At 39.5% G+C, this 22,511-nt stretch overlaps 5 protein-coding genes across 5 annotated transcripts in view; 3 read left to right on the top strand and 2 right to left on the bottom strand.

Moving 5' to 3' along the window:
- Window positions 1–1,484, bottom strand: part of LOC108965096 (protein strawberry notch) — a 31,800-nt gene extending 30,316 nt beyond the window's left edge. The window contains exon 1 of the mRNA XM_018927286.1: window positions 1,306–1,484. Coding sequence (XP_018782831.1) covers window positions 1,306–1,308 — 3 coding nt within the window. The 5' untranslated portion in view covers window positions 1,309–1,484. The remainder of the gene's footprint in view (window positions 1–1,305) is intronic.
- An 884-nt stretch (window positions 1,485–2,368) lies between these two features.
- Window positions 2,369–22,511, bottom strand: part of LOC108965083 (protein FAM57B) — a 39,524-nt gene continuing 19,381 nt past the window's right edge. The window contains exons 3-6 of the mRNA XM_018927261.1: window positions 4,568–5,057; window positions 4,279–4,506; window positions 3,805–3,903; window positions 2,369–3,722 (exon numbers count right to left, since the gene is read on the bottom strand). Coding sequence (XP_018782806.1) covers window positions 3,525–3,722; window positions 3,805–3,903; window positions 4,279–4,506; window positions 4,568–5,057 — 1,015 coding nt within the window. The 3' untranslated portion in view covers window positions 2,369–3,524. The remainder of the gene's footprint in view (window positions 3,723–3,804; window positions 3,904–4,278; window positions 4,507–4,567; window positions 5,058–22,511) is intronic.
- LOC108965081 lies at window positions 9,475–11,208 on the top strand. Its single transcript, XM_018927259.1, has one exon. It carries the CDS (start codon window positions 9,567–9,569, stop codon window positions 11,190–11,192), a length of 1,626 nt encoding a protein of 541 aa, XP_018782804.1. The 5' UTR covers window positions 9,475–9,566; the 3' UTR covers window positions 11,193–11,208.
- LOC108965078 (trichohyalin-like) lies at window positions 11,203–16,638 on the top strand. Its single transcript, XM_018927257.1, has 2 exons — window positions 11,203–13,704; window positions 13,755–16,638. The coding sequence occupies exons 1-2, from the start codon at window positions 11,571–11,573 to the stop codon at window positions 16,436–16,438; spliced, it is 4,818 nt and encodes a 1,605-aa protein (XP_018782802.1). The 5' UTR covers window positions 11,203–11,570; the 3' UTR covers window positions 16,439–16,638.
- LOC108965079 (serine/arginine repetitive matrix protein 2-like) lies at window positions 17,859–22,045 on the top strand. The gene has a single exon (XM_018927258.1). It carries the CDS (start codon window positions 18,097–18,099, stop codon window positions 21,883–21,885), a length of 3,789 nt encoding a protein of 1,262 aa, XP_018782803.1. The 5' UTR covers window positions 17,859–18,096; the 3' UTR covers window positions 21,886–22,045.

The raw sequence follows: 22,511 nt of genomic DNA, 5'->3' as shown, positions 1-22,511 counted from the left end.
CGGGAATGCACCGCGTTCAGTGTTGCCAGAAATCAATAAATAAAAATCCTCTAAACAGAATCATTTAAAAAAAAAAAACATTTACGTTCTAAAGCGAACAAGAACATAAACCCTATTGATTGTCGGCATTTACGAATATATCGATAAACATTAAAAATGCGCGCTATGCTTTTCTAATTTAAAAAAGCCTAATGTTTTTAGAAATATTTGTTTCTTTTTTAATTTCTACAAAATTAATTTTATTGTTGAAAAATACATTTTTTTATTAGCGTATTTACCGGTTACATATACCTAATGTTTATGGAATGGTAATTTTTCCCCTTAGTCATCATTTATTGGTCTTATGATATTCACAACGCACAGAAGTTCCTTTTTATCATTTTTTAATATCCAGCAAAAGCAAAAAAAGCAAAGTTACATCAAATTTACTTTACAAGTTTTCCAAAAAGTTATAGCTAACACTTCACAAATTATTATGTTCATTTTATGAAATTAAAAAAAATTCTTATTTTGAATATTCAAAAATCTCCAAAAATTAATTGAAAATTCTCCGTACCCAACCCTACATGAATTCGCAAATCGACATTTACAACAGCTGGTCAGAAACTCGGTCGTTCGCGTGTGACAAAACGAGATAACAATACTGGTTACCTGTACAAAATCAGCAATAACACAAGAAAAGGCGAGGAATAGCACAACGCTTTGCTAAAGAACAAAACACAAGAAAAGAACAAACGAAGATAAGCGACTGGATGAAACGACGACATAGCAACGCGCAAAGAGGAAAAAACAAAAACGAATGTCTTTACAAAAGCAATGCAAAATACTCATTGTAATAGTTGATTTTCAACTTACACAATTTCATTCAATCGACACATTATGAACACGTTAAAGAACAAATTTATTCCAACCCTCCGCTTATGCACACAATACAAACAATGAATAATTATGCAAAATATGCGAAGGCACTAAACACTAGCGAGCATTCAGCATATCACTACATGAAAAAAATTACGAAATAATCAGCAGGCGCTGCTTTCAAGCGACAAATAAATTTGGAAGATTTCATGATTTGCAGAAATCTTAACCAGCCTTCGCCAAGAAATTAACAACACGGACATGCCACAATAGTTAAGGCACTACCAGTAACTCTATTAAGGCGTAATAACAAGTTGACTTGGTTTGGTTTATGGGCTGCCTCGGCAGCGCAGCACCCGCTGCAGAATAGAACAGCGTGCGCTCGACGATTAACATTTTTTAAGCACAAATACAACTATCGTGCGATCAAATAACGCTTCTACTCACCATTTTTGGTTAATATGCGATTTCGCCGGACACGTTCAAATGCACAAAACTATTATAATACACTTTTTTCACAACACGATCCGGAAATTATGTTCGTAAACGAGGCAACGCACAATTCACACGCTTCGCACAATTTTTTATTCCGTACCTGCCGAGATTCCGAAATCAACTGAGCCATACAGAGTTGCCGAGCATTAACGTTGACTTTGGCCACGTGTTGCCACTTTGAGGAATAATATATTCCACACATTGATGACTTAAAATTTAAATAAATTTTATTTTGTATCGGATAGTCTATTGATTTATTATATTCTTGCTTATTTAAATACACATTTAGATTTTTGTGTGGAATTTATGTTTTTATTTTACGAAAATTTGCTATGTCAATCTCATTTTATCCACTCACATGTTTATCACCACCCATACAATCCACTTTGTGGAGCACATGCTTTTTATTTAATGTCCACATATTTTTCCGCCAGGAAAAGGAAAAGCGCACATTTGCTTATATATTTAAAAGATTTACGGACGATAAAGTTCACCTGATTGAAGAAATTTTAAATAGGAGTATGCAAAAAAGCAACATTGATTCTTGTAAATATGTTTTCGTTAAAAAAAAGCTAATTAAATTGCTTAACAACCTACTGAAGCTACTTCCTCTAGGTTCCGGTTACCACTGGCACGGGTGTCCGAAAATCAGCTGACATTACAGAATAAAACTTTGGGGTGCCCTCACTTGGTGATGTGCTACAACTCAAGTATTTTTATTCTTGTTGTCTTTTTCTAACATAACATGCACTGACGTTAATAATACAGTTCCCACCAGAGTCGGATCAACGATTTCGAATTTAGACCAAGGACTGTCAACTCGGCAGCTATCCTAATAATTACTTCAGAGATTTTTGCTGTCCTTACACCAGAGACAACAACAGAGCTGTAACTAGCTGGTTAACAAAATACATATATTAAGAATGACAGTGGTTAAGCTGATATCTACGTTTTGTCATGCCTTCTAAACCAGATATTTTATACCTTTGATATTGTTTAAGTAAAACGCCCGAAATAGCCACACAATTTGTAGTAATCTTTATTTTTTTTGCACACATGATAACATTAAGCACATGAAAGTTTGTGGATTTTGCTGGTGTACATTTACATATACCGTTGTATAGTAGTATATTTCACAACACAAAAACTCATTAAAATGCATCACTAGAAAGTACAGCAAAATGCGAAAACTTGCATGTTTCATCACGTACAATTTTTGTTTGTTTTGTTTTGCTTTGAGTTTTCTACATATTTGCTGAAGCTCGTTAAATGCTTATAAATTGCGATTTTTTTTTTGTTAAATATACATCTATTATACATACATTTGTTTATTAGTATGTGGGCAATTTATGCATACAAATTCAATTTTATAATTAATCAATACTCAAGTACACAAATTGTTATTTCTTTGCGTATGTTAGTAATTAAAGGAACTCAAGAAGAAAAATTATTAGAAAAATTAGTTGTACTGCATTCACTATAATTTTACATGACTTTAATTATTATTAATAATAGCTATTTGTTCGGTTTTTATACAATTACAAATATGTAAGTATGTAAGTTGCTATGTGGTAAATTTCGTATATAATGTTAATAAATGTTTAAAAGTAATTTGTTTATTGTAAATGATTATGTGTAATGCTAAAATAATTAGCTTTTGTATACGCTCTATTACACAAATACACCTATACATATACAGCAATAAGTAGAAGAACATACCAGAAGACAATCATTGCAAAAAAGAATATTTTCAATATTTTGGAGTAACAACTCGCTATTTAAGTTAAACAGTTGCTTTGTATAAATATTAATACGTTAACTTTGCTTAGAATGTTATTTTGTGGCTTGTCCAGCAGCGCGTAATTCAAATCTATAACAGAAGACTCTGGAAATGCATACAAGTTAATTGAGAGTTAATCGTCACTTAATTAATTTTACACAAATTGTTAGCTATTCGGTAAATTGTGCCGTACAATGTATGTAGGTATGTATAAGTATATTAATCACAAACTCAATTTGTACAAACTTTATTGAATTGCGCAGCGTAGCAGCTAACGAAAATTTCGCGTGTGGCGCCGGGCCACTTAGGATTTTTTCTACTAGTTTGCGCACTATTCTAGCGATTAACTGCATTTGGCTGCTCCTAAAACTCAACTTGTTTGTAGGTCTATCTAAATTTTGCCATTATTAGTTTCTAATGGTTGCCGGTGGAATATTGTTGACGGTTTGGTGCCAACGTTGTTGGCCTCATTTGCACAAAATTGGCTAAAGTCGTTTTCAGCGTTTGGTGTTACCGGTGAGAGATTATTATTTTTCGATTGCCTGAGTTTTTTCGGTGCAACTTCCTTTGGTTTGGGCGTTGAAAAGACCTGAAAAATAAGAAAAAATCAAATTTGAGTTTAAAAAATAATTAGTTTAGTTCTAATTAGTATTTTAGATATTACTACTCACTTTTAATGCACCTTTTACCATCAAAAAGAACCAATACAATTGAGGTAGGAAGAGTATCATGATACTAATAATGCAACCTCGTGGTAAAGTGGTCAATGCCTGAAAGAAAATAACAAGTAGCAAATTATTGAGATCAATAATATCTATAACGGTTTTCTAATAGACATTAATAAGGAGGGGCTAATTTGATACATAAAGCGGTATTCTCACAAAAACTATAAACGAAGTTTGCCTGATTTTTACTTAGAAGAGGAGATCTGTCGTTTACTGAGAAACCCACTAATGTATAGAAAGTGCTTTGAGAAATAAATACGTTAAAACGAGTCAATTTCAATAACGTAGAACCAGTCAAACCACCACAGCCAAATAAAGAGCGTTCTACGTAACTAAAATTGTCATAGCAAGTCAAAAATATATATCTTGCGTGCAGTGAATCATAAATCCTCCATGATAACGCTTGCCGACGTTTCTTACCTGCCAGAAGCTCACATTTATAGCCACACTATAACGGTACATGACATAAGGCCACATAACGACACGAAACACAAAGAAGGAACCCAACATTAGCAGACCGTTTATGATGTATGCACGCGAGTCCTTCAAACGCATGGTGCTCAATATGCTGCGCATCGAAACAAATGGTGTGGAGAACTCCATCATGAACATGTAACTGTAAATGCAGTGACCACCGCCGCGTATGTACTACATAGGAGAAAACATTAAATATGAATAGAAATGCAAAATTTAAGCGTAACACACTCACCGTTACGACCAGCAGGCCGAAAGTGCCAATAAAAACATGATGTATCATCATCACCGGATGCGTGATCACATATTTGATGAAATCCCATTTGCCATCCTTCGGTATTTGCACGCATTCGCCATCATAGTCGTAGATGTCATCGTTTTCGCGTTGCTGAGCGGACACACGTACAGGTGACTCATCGCCGCTGTCACTACCAGCACTTGACACACCATTGCTGTTGTTCTTTAGTGATACGCCATTGACGCCATTTGACGAATTTGCACCCGCGGCGGCTGCATTCAAACGCATCAGCTTCAATTTGTCGGCGATTTTCTGTGTGTGCACTTTGTACATTGACCAAATGTCGTACATAAAGTAAGCGGTGCCAAACCAACCATATGCCTCCATTAGGAAATGTGAGGCATACACGAACGATTTGCTGCACGTGGACTTGCATACTATGAAACCGACCAGAAAAGAGAATGTGGCCTGTATAGCGGAAACGATTCTGCAAGAGAGAAGAGAGACAATATGTGAGTAAATTATTTCGCACCCTTGGCTGGAATGTCTGCAATTCTCAAATGGTTAATAATTTAAATATTACATATTTTAAAAGCTCAGAAATGCTATATTTTTAAACTGAAAAAGAGGTTTCTCTACAATTTTTACGCAACTGGAATGAACTACTCTCTCAATAATATTCAAATTTTGTAGTTAAGGCTTTCGAGTAAGATCCAGTCTAAAATTATAATTGTAAAGAGTGAGATTACCATTCATACTCATATGAATAGTGGATTCCCAGTTACATAGATGTTCCAATTAAGGAAACCCGAGCAGGGATCGAGAAAAATAGCAAGGATCATGTTAAAGAACGATCATACAAATATGGAAAGTACTGTTGTAAGTCCAGACCCTACTACACCTAGTACACGTTTAAGACACTCTTAAGTATAGGCACACATAAAGCGTTATTCCGCTAAGGCCTTCAAGCAAGCAAATAGATCATGAAAGCACGCAATCAAGTAAAAGAATCATATTCCGTCAGCATGGCAACGCCGCCCTTTTCCAGCAAAGGTGTATACTTCAAAGTCTGTTTTCAGCAGTTCGACCGCTCAAAGAACAACTCAAATTTTGTCACTTTCAAATTAAATTTTTCGTAGATTAAACGTTTTCCATTTCGGAAAAAAATATAAAAACAAAAATTAGGAAAAACGAACTAAATCCCCATATTAAGTGTACATATTACATAGTAAATGTTTCGGTCTCCAATGTACGAACATCATTAACTCGGCAGCATGAATTTCGGAAATTTCGGTAATACTAACTGTTATCGCTACTTAACGTCGCAAGTTTTGGCAGCTTCACGTTGCGGCAATTATTATGGCCCAGATCTCTTTACGAACAAAAACCAGCCAACATTCAATAAATATCAGGCCCAGCAGGAGCGTTTACGAGTGAAACAACAACAAGCAGAACAAGACTACTTATGCCCCTCGAACTATAGCGCCTTCATTAACAGTATTAACAGTAATGTCATGCCTGAAGCCGCCAATCAGGCCATACGTTTGAACCAGCAAATGGGTTTGCAACAGCTGGGTCGCAGCAATGTACCTTGTCGCACTGATTGCAATGAGATCACCGACAGTTTGTGGTCTGCCGCGAAGAAGTCGAGTATTTACGTACCGGATACGGCTACTACGTGGTATGAGTGCCAGCGTGAGCAGAACATGGGCGGGAATTTAAGTGAGAAGTGCAAAATGTTTGGCATCTCGTCGCGTGAGTCGTACCAACCGCATCAGCATTTGCAGTTGGCACGACCCATACGAGATGGTGAACAGCGACTCATGGATCCGAAAAGCTTTAAGCACATCTCCCCAGAGTTTCTCAGTTTGTTGGAGGAGCACGAACAGGCCATGTTGGCTAGAAATCCATTGTATGGCGTAGATACAAAGAGTGAGCGGGCACCCTTTTGCGACGTACCTCGCGAAAGGCTTCAGAAACGCCATAAGAGTTATTCGACAACTACGTCAACAACTGATAAACGTACAAGTAGGCCACAACGGCAAAGCAGAGCAAAGTCAAGATCACGGCAGGATGAACGGCGTGGACTCATACAGACCATAAGCGACACATGCTTCTCGGACTCACCAAAATCCACAAAAAATAGGAATTCAAGTTTAAGGCAAAGTAAATACAATGAACGTATGGCTGGCGGGGAGGATGGAGAGTTTAGCAAAAAAAAAACTTCAACGAAACGTCACGCATAAAAATACGCTCAAATATCAAAGCCGATGTGTGTAGTGGAGGTATATTTCAACCGAAGGAAAACTATGAATTGGCTGCGCTGAGTTCGGGTTATGGACCCAAATCGGGAGTATCACTTTGCGGAAATATGTTGAAAGCGGAATGCCGCAGTGCCACAGCGGGGCTCACGAAGAAAGTGCAAAGGAAAGAGAGTGTTATAAGCAAACGAAAGAGTAGAGAGGAAAGAGCAGCTAGAACGCATAAGAGATGCGAGGATAAAGAAAATAATAAGGAAAGGTCGGAAATCAAGGACAACAATCGGCATACGCATTTCCAGGTTCGGAAAGATCTTTTCGTCCAAATCACCTTGGACGAACAACATGAGGGCAAACGAACAAAAGAAAGCAATAAATTGCAACTAATTTGGCGTAAGAGGGATATAACACGCATGCGAGACTCTGAAATAAGCCTGCAAATGGCAAACATGCGTAGATACGCGGAAGCGGAATCGCGCGGTATAGTACATGGGAAAACAAAATTAGTTTGTGAAGAACCGGAAAGGCTTAAAGACATCGATAGACGACGAGAACGCACGCAACTGACACATTTACGCGCCAAAGCACGCAGAGATATTTCGCAGAACGATGTAGTGGAGGAGAAGGTTGCGATAGATTTTTCCTCTGAGGTGGATGATCTCGCACAAATTTCTACTGAGATGAAAAAACTGAAAATAAGTGAGTGGTCATTAAAGACATCCCTATGCGTGGGAAGCAAACTCTCACACGAAGCGGCAAACGAAATATACCAACAGAAACTTTCTTACATGGAAGCTGAACTGGATAATTGTCAAGCAGAAGACGAGCCACCAGTTGTGGTCCATGTTAAGAAATTGAAATCTAGGAAATATAAAAAGGAAGGCTTTGCTGCCTCAATTGAACCACGTGATTCGTTGGAGCATATAGGTTTGGTAAAGAAACGTAAAAACACACTACAAAGATTCCATGCGCAACGGAAAAAGTTGGAGCGCGTGCGTGAAAATGAAGTCGACGCGAAAGAAAAAGAGACAAAACAGAGAAATTATTCCAAAAAAATGCATATATCGCTTTCCAAATTATGTGACGTGAACAGAGTTTGCGACAAACCCAGCGTCCACTCATATTCGAGCGCAAGGTCCATACAACCGTCTACCAATCTACCAATTAAATCCAAAACGAAAGCGAAGCTCAACGCAAGGGTCAAAGTGCCGAGAAGTACATGTAAGCACTATAGAAATAAAAATTTGCCGCCACGACGGCGTAAACCATGGAGAAAACACCGTGCGAATTCAAGTCTTTGTCACTCGGAACTTTACAAACTATCTGCGCAAAATTCTCTAGAGCTCTTAAGACAGCGTCAGAAAAGTAATAAACGTCTGCTGGTCCAAACTGCAACAAACTCTTGCGTGAAATTTAACGAATCGTTGAGCACAACTTCCCTAAATCACATGGCTGATGATGTTCCCTCAACAAGTATGGCTGCTGCCAAATCATCCTCGTATTCCTCATCGGAAAACGAAACACGCTGTGAGCCGAGCACTTCGTCACTGGAAGATATGTTGGTACACATCAAAACTCAACTCAAGCAGCGTCATAACAAAAAACATGGTACTTCCGACAAAACCACCAACAGTTGCCCGCAGAAAATACGACTACAGCAACAAAATACAAAAGATGCGGGGAAATCAAGTAAAGCAAAAGGCCGTTCAGCGTCTAGAAAAAAGATTAACAAGCCACGAAAGCGCCAAAAGCACAGACCGCTGGCAGATTCTATACGGATACCGCTCGTGAGGAACAACGCATTCATACTCGAACCACAAAATCACAGCTTTGAAATCGCATACGCAACCGGCTCGAATTCTCTAAACATAAAGTCTATGGAAAACCTAACGCCGCCAGCGACACTACCGAACTCTCGAAGAAGACGCAAACTGAAGAAAAAATCGTCAAATGGTGTGCAGGAGTCAGAAGCTTAAGTCGCTTGGAAAAAATGTTCGGCTTTCTTTGACCCCGGAATTGTACTCATAACATATGAGCGTAGCTTGTGGAAGTGTGTCTTGTTTTTATATTATAACTGCACCCATAGAAGCAATGTGTCTTGTGGTGATATGCAATTTACAGATTACTTTGGCTCATTTAAAAATGTCCGCTTATGTATTCCAAATGTCCCAATAAATATTCACTGTAAACGAAGCTTTAGAATATTTAACTGCGACCGGAAGATTAATTTTAGGTTTTAGGGTCTTTTAAGGACGCGTGTTTTCTTTATTTACACTGAGGTTTTGATTAGCTCCAAAGTCTGCAAAGGCATGACAATTTAGTAATCGTCTAATCTTGTGAGCAAGAACCGGCAGAACTTTAGACGCGCTTGTCTAGAACTTTAGAAGGCCATATACACGGTTGCATAGCTATCTCCACACAGAGCTGGGCACACAGAGCTGGGTTCTCTCGTTATCGAACATTTAGAATTCATTAAGAAAGCGTGGAGTCGCAAGGAACACAGCCCTATAATTTTAGAACTTTTAGAACTCACTGAACACATACTCTTTGCGCCAAATGTGGGCGTTTATGAAACGATCTATTCAATATTGTAAATTGTCAAAATTACAAAAAAGTGAATACTTTTTATTAAATGACATTTTTTTATATTTTTTGATTGTTTCTTGCAAAAAAAAGAGTAAATGATATTAGTAGAAAAATTCAAGTTTAAACAATAGACCGTAATAACCACTTCCAGCATGGAAGATGCTATAAATTCGGAAGTCCACCAGAAACCTAGTGGTGAAACATCAGAAAGCTCAAAAAAGTGGAATACCCCAACCGGTCTACCCCACACCACACAGACTGCGCAACCAGCAAATAAATCGCCAAACAAGCCAAATCAGGGTTGGAAGGCAACAAAAGGAAAGAATGTGCGCCAAAATGAAACAAGACGGAAGGAACTACCACATTTCGTACGCACAGAGATGGAGATCTTGAAGCACTTAAGAAGAGTTAACCGCGATTTAAGAATACTATTACAACCGAAATATAACTGTGTCTCAACGCCACGAATTAACAAAGGCTATCAACCAGTGAGACAATGTACAGAGCCACCTGTAATCAAGGCTGGGAAGAGCAAGGTCGGCGCTGGGGTAAGGAAAAATCAAAACGTATTAGCAAAAGCAATCAATGTGAAGCCAAAGAGACCGCTGCAACAGCTTAAACCAACAGCAGGTACCAACAGGGTCGCGCCGCTGCCAACAAACCCGAGTTGTACGCGCAAACCACAGAGTGGCGTCCAAGCGCTACCGCAAAAATTCAGCACGGCAACCCGGCGCAGCACACTACAACGCCTCATGCTTTATTTTAAACCGAAACGAAAACCCGATTCTTCTCGGTGTGCGCCAAAGCCAGTGATAAAGGATAATAATAAGAACGATGCGCACGAAACTATTAAATGTAAGAGGGAGAACACGCTATGCCGCAAACTCAAGCGTGGTCTGCAAGCAACGCGTATTGCCAAAGAAAAAGTGAAAGCACAACACGCTACTAAACTAGCGGAGCAGCCGGTGAAGGATAACGAAACTTTGAAGCATAAGCTCAGTGAGGAGAAGGTGTTAAAGCCGAGAATGATGGGAAGAGCAAGAATATTAAAACAAAAGGTGGCAAATGGAAAATCATTAAAACAGAACATAAAAGATGAAGAGACACCAAAACCCATAGCGAAAGAGAAGCAGCCTGCAAGCCCGTGCGTGAAAAACGAACGAACAATTGGAGAAAAGATGTTGGCCTTCAGATTGAATTGCTTAAGATCTGAAGCGAAGTCATTGCAAAATGAAGGTGAAAGTAAAAGTGCGCTAATCGTTAACAAAAAGCAACTTTTTTCAAGAACCCCTGAGGTGCTCGCGTCTAATGCAGAGTGTGCGCTGCAAGAGCAGAAAACAGTACACGAAATCGAAAGCACAATATCGCACGGGAGGTTCGGAAATTGTTTGCCGTTTTTGAAAGCTCGTAAAAAGGCGCCAGTGCGAGTGACGACATTGGAAGAAAAAGCGTCAAGTGAAGCAGAGATGCAAAAGGTGTACAAGAAGCGGAAATTTAGATGTAGCACAGCAAATATTGACCACTTACCGAGCAGTAGTCATACAAATATGAAATACGTGGAAGCCATCAATGCTATAAGGCGACACAATCGGAACATTTATAAAGATCCGCATGAAACGCCAAGCACATCGTCGCTAGAGGAGTATTTTCACGTGCTCTCAGAACGCATGGCGCGCGAGCAAAAGGAAGCAGATGAGCGTAAGCCAAGGCGCAGAGGTCGCCGTGGCATGAGTAATTATAATTTGCCGCGCAGAAGAGTGCGACCACCAATCAAATGAAAATGCCACGGCTGTGAGCTTTGATATGATGGTAAAGTGGATTTATGGAAACGCTTGAGGCTCGGAAGGACGCTTGAGGCTCAAGAGGATAGTTTAGCAAGTAAAAAAATATATTTCATTTCCACACAATACGGTAGCGTTTCAATTATGATGGATTGTCATCACCGACAAGTGTCTTGTCTCAGTTCTATTTTTTTTTTCACATTAAAATTTATTTTTAATAAAATTTTTGTGCTAATATGTTAACAAAAAAGATTTTCTAAAGTTTCAACAAAACTCCGACACAATCCAAACCAAAATTAGCATGTAAAGACAAAAATATTCGTGAAAATAGAGCACTGGTTCGCGGAGAGCTTGCTTGGTCGCTTGTAATACAAAATGCCCTCAACCGCTACGCATTGTCTTGCCAAGCGCAAGCAGGATCAAAGGCGCGCTGAAGAGCACAGCCCATCTAGGCAGAAGGAGGTACGCGAGCTTTGGTTCAACCCGCTTGCGACGGAGATTTGCGAGTCGCGCATGAACATATGCTTGTGTGACTGCGATTGTCACATTTGGCAGGACGAAAATGTGCAACGAGAGCTTCGAAAATTAGCAAATGTTTACTCACATAAGAACCCGCCGGGTATGAAAGATGAAGAGGAAACGGAACCGACAACTAAAAGGAAGGGAAAGGTTAGATCGGTTGATGAAGAGGAGGAGGAACCAACCAAAGGATTTTTGTGCTTTAAAAAATCATCCGCAAAACGTTCACACAGCAAGCAAAGAGAAGAAAAGGGGCAAAGAAAAAGGCAAAAGTCAAACGAGGAAGACAATACGAAAAAAGTGCAGGAAAAAAGTATAAGTCGCAGTCGTAATCGACCGTTTCCCGTGAATAGACGATTTAAAACGCGTGAGGAAGCTAAACGCTATCGTGAACTTAAAGCCATTTATACCACAAAACCAAGAAATCCACAGCATTCAGATAAGCAAAATGATACTGAAACAAAGTCTAACCCACAGAAAACGATTGAAGTCAAAGGACGCAGTCCAAAAAAGCATGCCACAAGCTCAAGTGCTGATTCAGTAAACACGGCCGCGCAAAGACAGCACAGATCACGTAAGAGTAAGACGGAACCAAGAACGAGACCGCAAGGGAGCAATGACAGCGGCTATCCACGCGATCGACCTTATGCTCCCATGTATGCAGACGAAAGAGAGCATGTGGAGTTAAAAGATAACGACCACAAAGACTCTGATATTGGCTGTTGCGGAATGCGTAAAAAATCGAAAGGTAATAAGCAGCAACGGGAATATGAAGCTTACACACCTGCACATTGCTCTGACAAACAAACTCCAATGCCAAACCTGGAGGCGGAATGTGCGCCCACAATAGGAGAAATGGAGCTGCTGGAAATCCTTAGAGCCACTTACACACGTGAAGTGAAAGCTGAGCAGGAGCAAAAATCGACCCCCAAAACGCGAACAGCTACTACAACAGAGGAAGAAACAGGCTGTTGTGGCTCGAACTCTAAAAAGAAACAGCGGCAGGCAGAGACTGATTTATGTGATCAATGTTACTCTTGTGAGTGCAGTTGTGGGGATAATTATCCTAAAGAAATCGAGCAACACCAGGCAACGGAATGGTTTACCCAAACCAATGACTCCAAGAGTAAGCAATTCGATAAGGCAGCCAAACCATTCTGTTCCTGCGATGCTTCGCCCGATTCTAAGAATGGAAATAAGGAACATATTTTTAAATATCCCACCCGGGAGATGATCTCTTTACAAGTGGATGAAGAGCATGCACCCGGAAAAACAAAATCCGTAGGCATACGTGCAAGAGATAGAAACGAAATTGATACGAGCAAATCGGTTTATTCTAAGCGAAAATCGAAAAGCATTAAGGGCGCGAAAAGTAAGAACTCGCCAAATGATGTTGATTCGGAGAAAACGTCTTGCTGCTCTTTCTTATGTCGCAAGAAGCAAAAGACTAAAGGCGATAAACCAGATACAAAAACCAAGTCAGTTAAAAAACGAAAGAAGCCTCCCACAGCCGTAAGTTTTTCCCCGGCGAAACCGGAAAAGCGTAAGCAACAAGCCACAAAACCTATCGACAAAGAAAAAGGTAGGAATGTGAATGTAAATCGGCGAAAACAACCAGCTTTTCATCCCAAATCTGAAAGTAAAAACAAACCACCGTTATCTTCTACGAAATATGAACCACAACCAACCACTGATGGCAGAAAGGCAAGACGTCGTAATCAGCCAGCTTTTCATCCTAAACCGGAATTGAAAACACAGCCAAAAGTACAAATTTCATCTTCTTCCGTGAACCGGAAACCACCGCCTGGTGATAAGAGAAAAGCTACAGCGAGAGGTAAAATTCATCCTCTAACAAAATCGAAGAAAGCAAAACCTATATCCAAACAACTAGAACGAAGCTCGTTAAAAAAAGATACTGCCTCTGAAACGTCTTGCTGTCCTTGTTTAAGAGCCAAAAATAATTTCGAACATAGCAACATTAAGGAAAAAGGTAAGAATGTTGGAATTATTCTACAATAAATAATAAAGATCTTGTTGCAGGCCATAAAAAAGACAAGCCCGAAGCAAATGCTGGCAGTAAAAGTAAACCAGCTAAAGTCAAAAGTGGCGAAAAAGTTCAGAAAGAAAAGCCAATTAAACGACAACGGAAACCTTCACTTACACAAAGTCACGAAAAAGTTCAAAGGATGAAGCCAAAACAGGCAGGTGATTCAAAACAACATGCTTCGAAAGTCGAAAGTCGGGAAAAACTGAAAAAGAAACAATCAGGCACGTCATGCTGGTCTTGTTTTAGAAAGGATACAACAAAAAAACCAGATACATCTAAAAAGGAGCCTCCCAAGAATAAAAGTGCGGAGAAACTGTACAGAGACAGAGCGAAGGATGACTCCAAGCAGAAGCTATTAAAGCATCAAAGTCAAGAAGATTTTAAAAAAGAAAAATCAAAGAAACATCTTGATTCTAAACAAAAAGCTTCCAATTCCAACAGTAAGGAAACTCTTCAAAAGAAAACATCCGAATCATCTTGTTGGTCCTGTCGTTCAGGCGATAAGAAAGAAAAAGCAAAACACGTAGATCAATCTAAAAGGCGACCTACAAAATCCAAGAGTGGGCAAAAACTTCAAAAGGGTCATTCAAAAAAATCTACCTCTTCTAAACAGAAACATACAAAAGCTAGCAAAAGTCAGGAGAAAATTGAAAGAAAATCATCACAGGCATCTTGTTGGTCTTGTCGTTCTAGTGACACAAATGGCAAAACTAAAGAATCGGATCTACATAAAAAAAGAACTGCAAGGAGCAAAAGTCAGGACAACAAACAATTTGCCAGAGATCCTGCAAGAGTACATAAGGGTAGACGAAAGAAAACTGGAGATTTCAAAGAAAAACCCTTCAAAGCTAAAAGTCAAGAAAAAGTTCAAAACCAGTCATCCGAGACGTCGTGTTGGTCTTGTTGTTCAAATAAAGAAAAAGATAAGAAGCAACCCTTAAGAACCAAGAGCCAAGACAAAACTCTAAAAGATAGGTCTATGTCAAAAAGTAAAAGTGAAGACAAAATTCAAAGAGGAAAGACAAAGAGGCCCCTGGATTCTAAGCATAACCCGTCAAAAGCGAGAAGCCAAGAAAAGGTTCGACAGCAGTCTTCGAATACCTCTTGTTGGTCTTGTCGTTCCAGTGGTGAGAAGGACAAAGAAAAGAAACCGAACGAATCTAAAAAGAAACCATCAAAAAGTAAAAGTCAGGAGAAAATTATAAAAAATAAACCAAAACCGTCGGCTGATGCTAAACTTAAACCTTCTCGAGAAAATCTTCAAAAACAGCCTTCGGAAACTTCTTGTTGGTCTTGTCGTTCCAATGCTGAGAAAGATAAAACAACGAAGCAGGACAAATCAAAAAAGAAACTATCAAAAAGTAGAGTTCAGGACAAAGTTCAAAGGGATAAGTCAAAGGTGCTAGCTGATTCTAAACAAAAGCCTTCGAAAGCTCGAATTCAAGAAAAAGTTCAAAAGCAGCCTTCGAAAACATCTTGTTGGTCTTGTCGCTCTAGTGGAGAAAAAGAGAAAACAAAGAAATTGGACGAATCTAAAACGAAAGCAACAAAAAGTAGAAGTCGGGACAAAATTAAAAATAGTAGATCAAAAGAGTTGGCAGATTCCAAAGCTACTAGCCAGGATAAGGTTCCAAACTATAGACTAAGGAAGTTGATTAAACCCAACGAAAGTCCCACAAAGGCAAAAAGTCAAGAAAAAGTGCAAGCTCAAAAATCAGAAATATCATGTGGCTCTTCTCGTTCAAAAAGTGAAAAGGATAAGTCCACAAAATTACAGGGACCAAAGAAGCCTACAAATAGCAAAACTCACCTTTCAAAAGCAAAAAGTCAAGAGCAAGTTCAAAAGAAACAATCGGGTACTTCCTGTTGTTCGTGTTGCTCAAAAGGAACAAGTGATAGGGATTCGAAAACGAAACCATTGAAAGCTAAACAAAAAGAAGTTGTTCAAGATAAGTCAGTCAGAAAATACAATTTGTTTTCACGAAGAAGTAAAAAAGAGAAATCGAAGGATAAGGCTGCTCCCGAAAGTCCTTTCCGGGAAGATCAAGCAAAACTGAAAAAACGATATAAAAAAGCAGAAAAAACTAAACCGTCTGAGTCTTCGTTCTGTTCCTGCTGCTCCAGCAGTCATAAACCATTAAAGGACAAAGACAGGAAATCAAAAGAAGATAAGTGTTCTGTTAAAACTAAGCCAGAAGACATTTCCTACTGCAAGGCGCTCTATCAAGAATTAGAAAACATAATCATGCAACAAAACCAATGTCAAATAATGATTTCACAAACTAGAATAAACAAGGCCGCAGAAACGAAGTCATCCAAATCGTCTCTAAAATGTAAGCAAGAAAAACAAGAGCAACAAAAGCAAAGGGAGGAAAAAACCAACCAGGATACCAAAGAAAAGAGAGCAAGTAAACAAAAAAATAAAAAACACATACCAAATCAAAATTCAAAGCAGAGAAGCAGGTCACAAATACGAAGCGAGACGTCCAACAGCGACTTGGATATGGAGAAAGCTTATATGCCAGAATATGTGCTGGGTAAGACACAGCGAACTGGCGCAGTCATAGCACGAGCACGTAAGGTGAGGTACAGTCTCTTACCGAGCCTTAAGGCACAGAAAAAATACCACAAACATCTTAACAAAGGATGTAGGCATGAGGTTGCCTTTCATACTTAACGGGCACTACTATATTTGACATGTGACTATAAAGGTCCGGTCTAGGAGCGGACACGTTTGAGATGTAGTTGCAACGTTAGTTTGGCCTAGTACCACATTTGGAGAAGGATAAGGCTCATATGTATTTTTCTGAATATTTTTGTCTGTAAAATTTTTGTACGAACAGGTCTATTCTTCATGAACAATCTTCATTTTTTATTAGTGTAACAAAAAAATATATAAAAATGATAAAAATCAAAAAATTTTTAAATTGAAATGAAGTCATAAGGTATGTATCCTTCATGACGTATGTAGATAGGATGTAAATATAGGTCACTTACCAACGATGGTTCCTGAGATTGTTTCGAACAAGGAATGTGCAAAAACGCTGACAAGAGGACGCAAAATACCTTCTGGACCGAATCAACGCCTGCGATATCTTGCTGAACGGAACGAACTTGACCCACTTTTGAAGCGGATGGTGACTGGTGACGAAAAATGGATCACCTACGGCAATATCAAGCGAAAACGAAAGTCCCAAACAGTGCCCAAGCCGGGATTGCCGGCCAGGTGCTGTGCGTTTGGTGGCATTGGAAGGAAATCATCCACTATGAGCTGCTCCCATATGGCCAGACGCTTAATTCTATCATCTACTTAGAACAACTGGACCACTTGAAGCAGGCGATCCACCAGAAGTGTCCAGAATTGACCAACAGAAAGGGTATAGGGTTCCACCAGGACAACGCCAGACCACACACTTCGTTGATGACTCGTCAGAAGCTACGTAAGCTCGGATGGTAGGTTTTATCGCATCCACCATATAGCCCGGACATAGTGCCAAGTAATTACCACCTGTTCCCGTCCATGGCGAACGCCTTGTTGGTGCAAAGTTGAACTCAAAAAGGCTTGTGAGAAGTGGTTGTCCGAGTTCTTCGCAAATAAGGAGAGGGGCTTCTACGAGGGGGGTATTATGACGGTGCATATTTCAACTAAATCCTATCACTGCAACACTCATGGATATTTATGTTATTTAATCAGTAGATCTTTCTTGTGGACGTCGGGATTAAAAGCTTTTTTCTGCGGTTCTTCGGACTTGGTGGTGATTTCTAGTTCCACATATGTATATCTAACGTGCTATTTACGACCTCTGTTCGAGTAGTCAAGATCGATGGCTGCAACCCAGTAATAATATCAAATCGCGTCTTCGAGGTAGGCAAATGACATCGATGGGACTTATACAAGATTTTACAAGATGGAATTTCTATATGTTTATCAGATTTTTACACAAAATCATACACTTTTCCCCTCTTCGACTCCCACTTACATGCAACGTTATGTAGGGAATTTTACAAAAGATATTCAATCAAACCTTTCGACACTTGTTTTCATTTCAACAATTTATCTCTCATTGATTTTTATATTCAAAATTTTTTGTTGTTTCTGTAAACAATTTCGAAATTTTTACGTTTGGAAAATTACAAACAAAACAACGTAAAGGATTACGTTACCCAAAATTAGCGCGATCAGCATGCGCAAGTAATTGAAAAAAAATATATATATAAATAAAAACACAACAAAAATTTAACTGATTTGTGGAAAACCTGCGGTCACGCATTCTCCAATACAGTTACATATTTGTGTGATCGTGTAAAAAGGAATACCTATATCGTATATACATAATGCCTTCAGCTAAACCACGCGGCGCGATGCCTAAATCAAGTCTTAAACGAGATGAAGCACGGGGCAAGCGGAAGGGGAAGGAGGTGCGCGAACTCTGGTTCAATCCGCACGCCAAGCAAATGGGCGAATCGTTGACGGACATATACGGCTGTGACTGCGATTGTGATGTGATGCTAGATGAAGATGTGCAACAGGAATTACGTAGATTATCGAAAGTTTACTCAAGGACGGTAGTAGAAGACGAGGATGAGGAAGACAAATCAAAAGGATTTCTGTGCTTCAAAAAATCGTCGCAACGATCGAGAAGTAAGCAAAGAGTGGATAAAGAGAAAAGAAGAAGAAACTCGAAAGAAAGGGAAGACACGGAAAAGACGAAAAGAAGAAAATCCAAAGAAAGAGTAGGAAGGGAGAGATCAAAAGGGAGAAAATCTAAAGAAAGGGAGTCTCCGAGAAGAGAGCATGAAAGGAAGAGCCGCAGTCGACCGAATTCGTCTTTGCATGGAAGATTCAAAACACAAGAAGAGGTTAGACGTTACAGAGAGCTCAAATCAATCTATACCACCAGACCCAGACAGCGACCAACAGCCAACAAGCCGACAACAGCTACAACATGCTTCAAGAAGAAGAAAGACAAGAAGAGAGAACATGATGCAGATCTTGATTATCTTGAAAGCTCAAGTGATGACTCAGTCTACAGCGCCACGCATAAACAGCATAAGTCGCGCCAGTCTGATGCCGGGAGCCCATCAAAGTCAAGAGCGAGGACTAGTAAAGGTGACGCTTCCTCGCGGCAGCGTCGCTCACAATCCCAGCGTGAGAGCGATAAAAAACAAAAGAATAAGGACAAAAAATCAGAGGTAGGATGTTGTGGCACACGAAAGAAAAAAACTAAGGCTGATAAGCAGGAGGAGGAATTCGAGGCGTATAAATTGGCGCAGAGCGCACCCAAGAAAAGTAAAAAGCCAACAGAGCTGCTGGAATGTCCACTGACGCCCGAAGAAATCGAGCTACTGGAAAAGTTGAAGCAAACATACGCAAGAGAGAAACCGAAAGTGGTGCGCAAAGCGCCGCCACCACCTCTACCAGAGGAGCCGGGTTGCTGCGGTTCGAAGTCTAAAAAAAAAAAACCTCGGTCCGAGGATGAACCATTCACACCCAGAAAGATCAAGTCAGCAGAAATCAATGTAAAACGTAGAAAGCAACCTAAAATTGGTAAGAGTAAATCAGATAGCTCGTTCTATACTTCTGACAGAAAGGAAAAACGTACCAAACCGATAAAACGCAAAAACTGCTCCTGCCTTGGCTATTTAAGACGAAGATGTCAGAAAGATAAACAAATTAAGAAACCGAAAATACAAAATGTGAAACGTCCAGCGGTAACTTTCGAGCCACATCCTAAATCGGAGAAGCCAAAGAAGACCGTTAGCCAACAAAAAGTGCAAGAGCAAACACCTGATATTAGGAAATCAGCCTTTATGTCATGCTGTTCCTTGTCTAAAAAGGAGAGGCCGAAGAAAGAAACACCGCCAAAAGTCAAAAGTCCCGAAAGAGTCCGCAAAAAAACATCTTTTGCATCCTGCTGTTCTTTGACCAAGCGAGAGAAATCAAAGAAATTAGACGAAGTTCAAGTGAAGCCACCGAAGTCTAAAGAACGCCAAAAGCTGTCAGAAAAATCGTCCAATATGCCGTGTTGCTCCTTTCTTAAGACGGATAAGTCAAAGGCACAAACTGATCTTCAACAAAAACCATCAAAGACCCAAGACCAGGAACAGCCACAAAAGAAAGAATCAAAGGTGTCATGTTGTTCATTCTCTAAAAGAGAGAAATCTAAGACAAAAGAACATGAAAAGTTACCAAAGAAATCGTCGAATGTATCCTGTTGTTCGTTCCCAAAAACAGAAAAACCAAAGAAACAAACTGACGTTCAACAAAAACCGTCGAGGACCCGAGATGAGGAAAACCCTCAAAAGAAAGAATCTACCGTGTCATGCTGCTCATTCTCTAAAAGAGAGAAATCTAAGAAATTAGACGAAACCGCACAAAAGCCGCCGATGCCAAAAGATCATGACAAGCTACCAAAGAAATCGTCGAATGTATCTAAGAAGGAAGTTGAACCCAAACATGTGAAAATCTCAGAAAAAGTTCAAAAAGAGCCAGCAAGCAAGTCATGCTGTCCGATCTCTACAAAAGATAAGCCCAAGAAATCAGATGATACCCGAAGAAATTTATTTAATATGTGGTGCTGTTCGATCGATAGGAAGAGCAAAATAAGGAAGGAGGACGATTCGAAAAACGTCAAAAACCAGGAAAAGCCTCTAAAGAAATCACCCGAATCAAAGCCACCGAGAACCAAACAAAAGATATCCTGCTGCCCAGCGTTTAAAAAGGATATACAAAAGAAATCGGAATATACTCAACAAAAGCCCCCGAAAAATAAATCATCTGAAGCATCCTGCTGCTCAATTTATAGAAAAGATAAGCAAGGAAAAACAGATGATATTCAACCGAAGTCCCCGAGAAAAAAAGTAAAGGAAAAAATTAAAAGAAAAGCATCAGAAACATCCTGCTGTTCAGTCTTCCAAAAGGATAGTCAAAAGAAATCAGACGATATTCCACAGAAACCACTGAGAACCAAAGTACAGACAAAAGTTAAAAAGAAATCGTCTGAAGTATCCTGCTACCCAATCTTCGAAAAGGATAAGCCAAAAAAAGTAGATGTTTTTAAGCAAAAGCCTGCGAAAGTCAAAAGCACAGAAATGATACAAAAGAAGCCATCTAAAACTTCTGTTTTTTCTTGCTGTTCATTTGATAAAAAGAGTAAGCCAAAAACGTTGGAATCCAAAACTAGGAAGAGAGCCCAAAATCCGTTCGAAACATTCTGTGCATTTTGCAAAACTAGAAGTACTAAACCACTTGCCCCAATTGAATCTAAAAGTCCTCCACGACAAGACCAGATCAAGCCGAAAGTTAGTAGACCTAGAACTAAAACAAAATCGGAAACGTCATTTCAAACCTGCTGGGATTGGTGTGACGGTGATATAGACGATATTCCTGTTAGAGAAGAAACGAGGAACGCGCCGATTCCAAGCGAAACTAAGCACATAGCACCGAAGAGCAAGTCGTCAGGCACATCCTTTTGGACTTGCTGTTCAAGCACGTGTGTGGCAAAAAAAGCCAAACGGCAGCGAAAGTCACAACGCGGCAATAACATGAAAAAACAAAAAGTAGTAGAGGAAGGAACGCTCAAACCGAAGCCTGAAAATATTTCTTACTGCAATGCGCTCTATGAAGAATTTGAAAATCTAGTCAGGCAACAAAAGCGATGTCCAATACTGCTATCGCAAACCGAATTCGGTAAGAAATCCAAAGGCCTCACTTACTGTCAAAAAAACCGTTCGAGTTTCGCGATAAAAAAGAACAGGCGTAGTTTAAAAACCAAACCCAAAAAGAAGCAAGAATTTCAAAAGGAAACTAAAGAAACTGAAAAACCAAAAGCCGAGGAAGATAAAGATAGTCTAAGGAAATTGCAAAAAGTGCCCAGCGCTACGTATAAGACGCCTAAACGTAAAGTCAAATTGAAAATGAAAAGTGAGAACTCCACAAGTGATTCGGGTATTGAGAACACGTATGTGCCTGAATATGTGCTGGGGAAACCAGTACAGGTAGGCGTGTCCTTGGCGCATGCCAGGCATATGACCTACAGCCTCATACTAAACAGAGATACGCGCAGGAAGTCCGACAAGAATTTCCACAAGGGATATGCTAACGGTATTGGTTGTCAAACATAAGACCAAGCAACTACATTTTATATGTGACCGCAGTGACTGCCAATGCAAATATGTATGTGGGTGGTCTCATGTAAGACGTAGTCTTTGTGTTAAATTTGTCAACTGGAATATGTGCAAAGGATCCAAGAAATAGACTTAGCTCTCCGGAGCGAAAAAGTTAAAGTATATTTTGATAATTATTTTTCTAATACTTTACAGATTTCATAGTTTCTGCTAACGCAAACCTTTTTGTTTAAGAAATAAAATCATCTTTATATTAAATTAAATATACCCTTTTTCCATTCCCATTACTTTCATTTTGCAAAGTTTTGACGCATTGTACACAACTCTCCAAGAAGCGAACAGTCTTTAGTCAATTGCGAGTCAATTTCGATAGTTGGGATTAGAAGAAAAGCGCTAGGTGAGATGAGCTACAAGCTTACCACTCCGCTCCAGCTTAAATTCCAGCAGTTCTGGGGATCTCAACGAACAAGCGCCTCCAGCAGTCCAAGTGGTATTATACGTGGTTTCACAAATAACATCTTATTTACCTAAACTAACCAGAATGCTGGATTTATTTCGAAGGATCTGGGATGTAAGCCTAATTCGAGAGCCCCACCGAAGGGTTAAAAGTTTTCAAAATGTAT

Source organism: Bactrocera latifrons, unplaced genomic scaffold, assembly GCF_001853355.1.
Source record: "Bactrocera latifrons isolate USDA-ARS-PBARC rearing strain unplaced genomic scaffold, ASM185335v1 scaffold_133, whole genome shotgun sequence".
Taxonomy (NCBI): domain Eukaryota; kingdom Metazoa; phylum Arthropoda; class Insecta; order Diptera; family Tephritidae; genus Bactrocera; species Bactrocera latifrons.
This window is presented reverse-complemented; position numbering and strand designations above follow the sequence as displayed.